We start from the raw sequence: 479 nt of genomic DNA on the forward strand, positions 1-479 counted from the left end.
TGATCTAATGGTGTGCCAGTGTGTCATCGTCATTGATCTAATGGTGTGCCAGTGTGTCATCGTCATTGATCTAATGGTGTGCCAGTGTGTCATCGTCATTGATCTAATGGTGTCATCCTTTGCTGTTGTTCTCCGACTGTAGCTTCGAGGAAATCCACACAAGAATGTTCTCTGTACTGCCTGGATGAATCAAGCCCTGCATTCCAAACTATACTTACACAGCACTCGAATCAAACGATAGTCCATAATTTTATGATACTTGGCCTATTATATGACATTTTTATCCTGCATTTTTTGTTTTCCATTCGTAAATCCCACTACCATTTTGTGTGTGTCCCAGTGGTGAAGAAAGAGATTTATTTATTTGTTCAGACTTTTCCGTGAGATCGTCTGATGGTACCAACTCTGAACTTTGAGTTATGTGGACGTTGTACTCGGTTCGTATGTAATGTTGTATCGTTAAGTTTAGGTCTGTGTCA

At 40.3% G+C, this 479-nt stretch overlaps 1 protein-coding gene across 4 annotated transcripts in view; it reads left to right on the plus strand.

The window, feature by feature from the left end:
• LOC101853617 overlaps nucleotides 1-230 on the plus strand; it is a 4,385-nt gene extending 4,155 nt beyond the window's left edge. For 3 of the 4 annotated variants that reach the window (XM_013082443.2, XM_035969719.1, XM_035969720.1), the window contains one exon: nucleotides 11-230. In XM_013082443.2, coding sequence (XP_012937897.1) covers nucleotides 11-142 — 132 coding nt within the window. In that variant the 3' untranslated portion in view covers nucleotides 143-230. The other variant, XM_013082444.2, reaches the window with a different exon arrangement.
• The last annotated feature ends 249 nt before the right edge of the window (nucleotides 231-479 follow it).

This window comes from Aplysia californica, unplaced genomic scaffold (assembly GCF_000002075.1).
Source record: "Aplysia californica isolate F4 #8 unplaced genomic scaffold, AplCal3.0 scaffold00174, whole genome shotgun sequence".
NCBI classification, from domain to species: Eukaryota; Metazoa; Mollusca; class Gastropoda; order Aplysiida; family Aplysiidae; genus Aplysia; species Aplysia californica.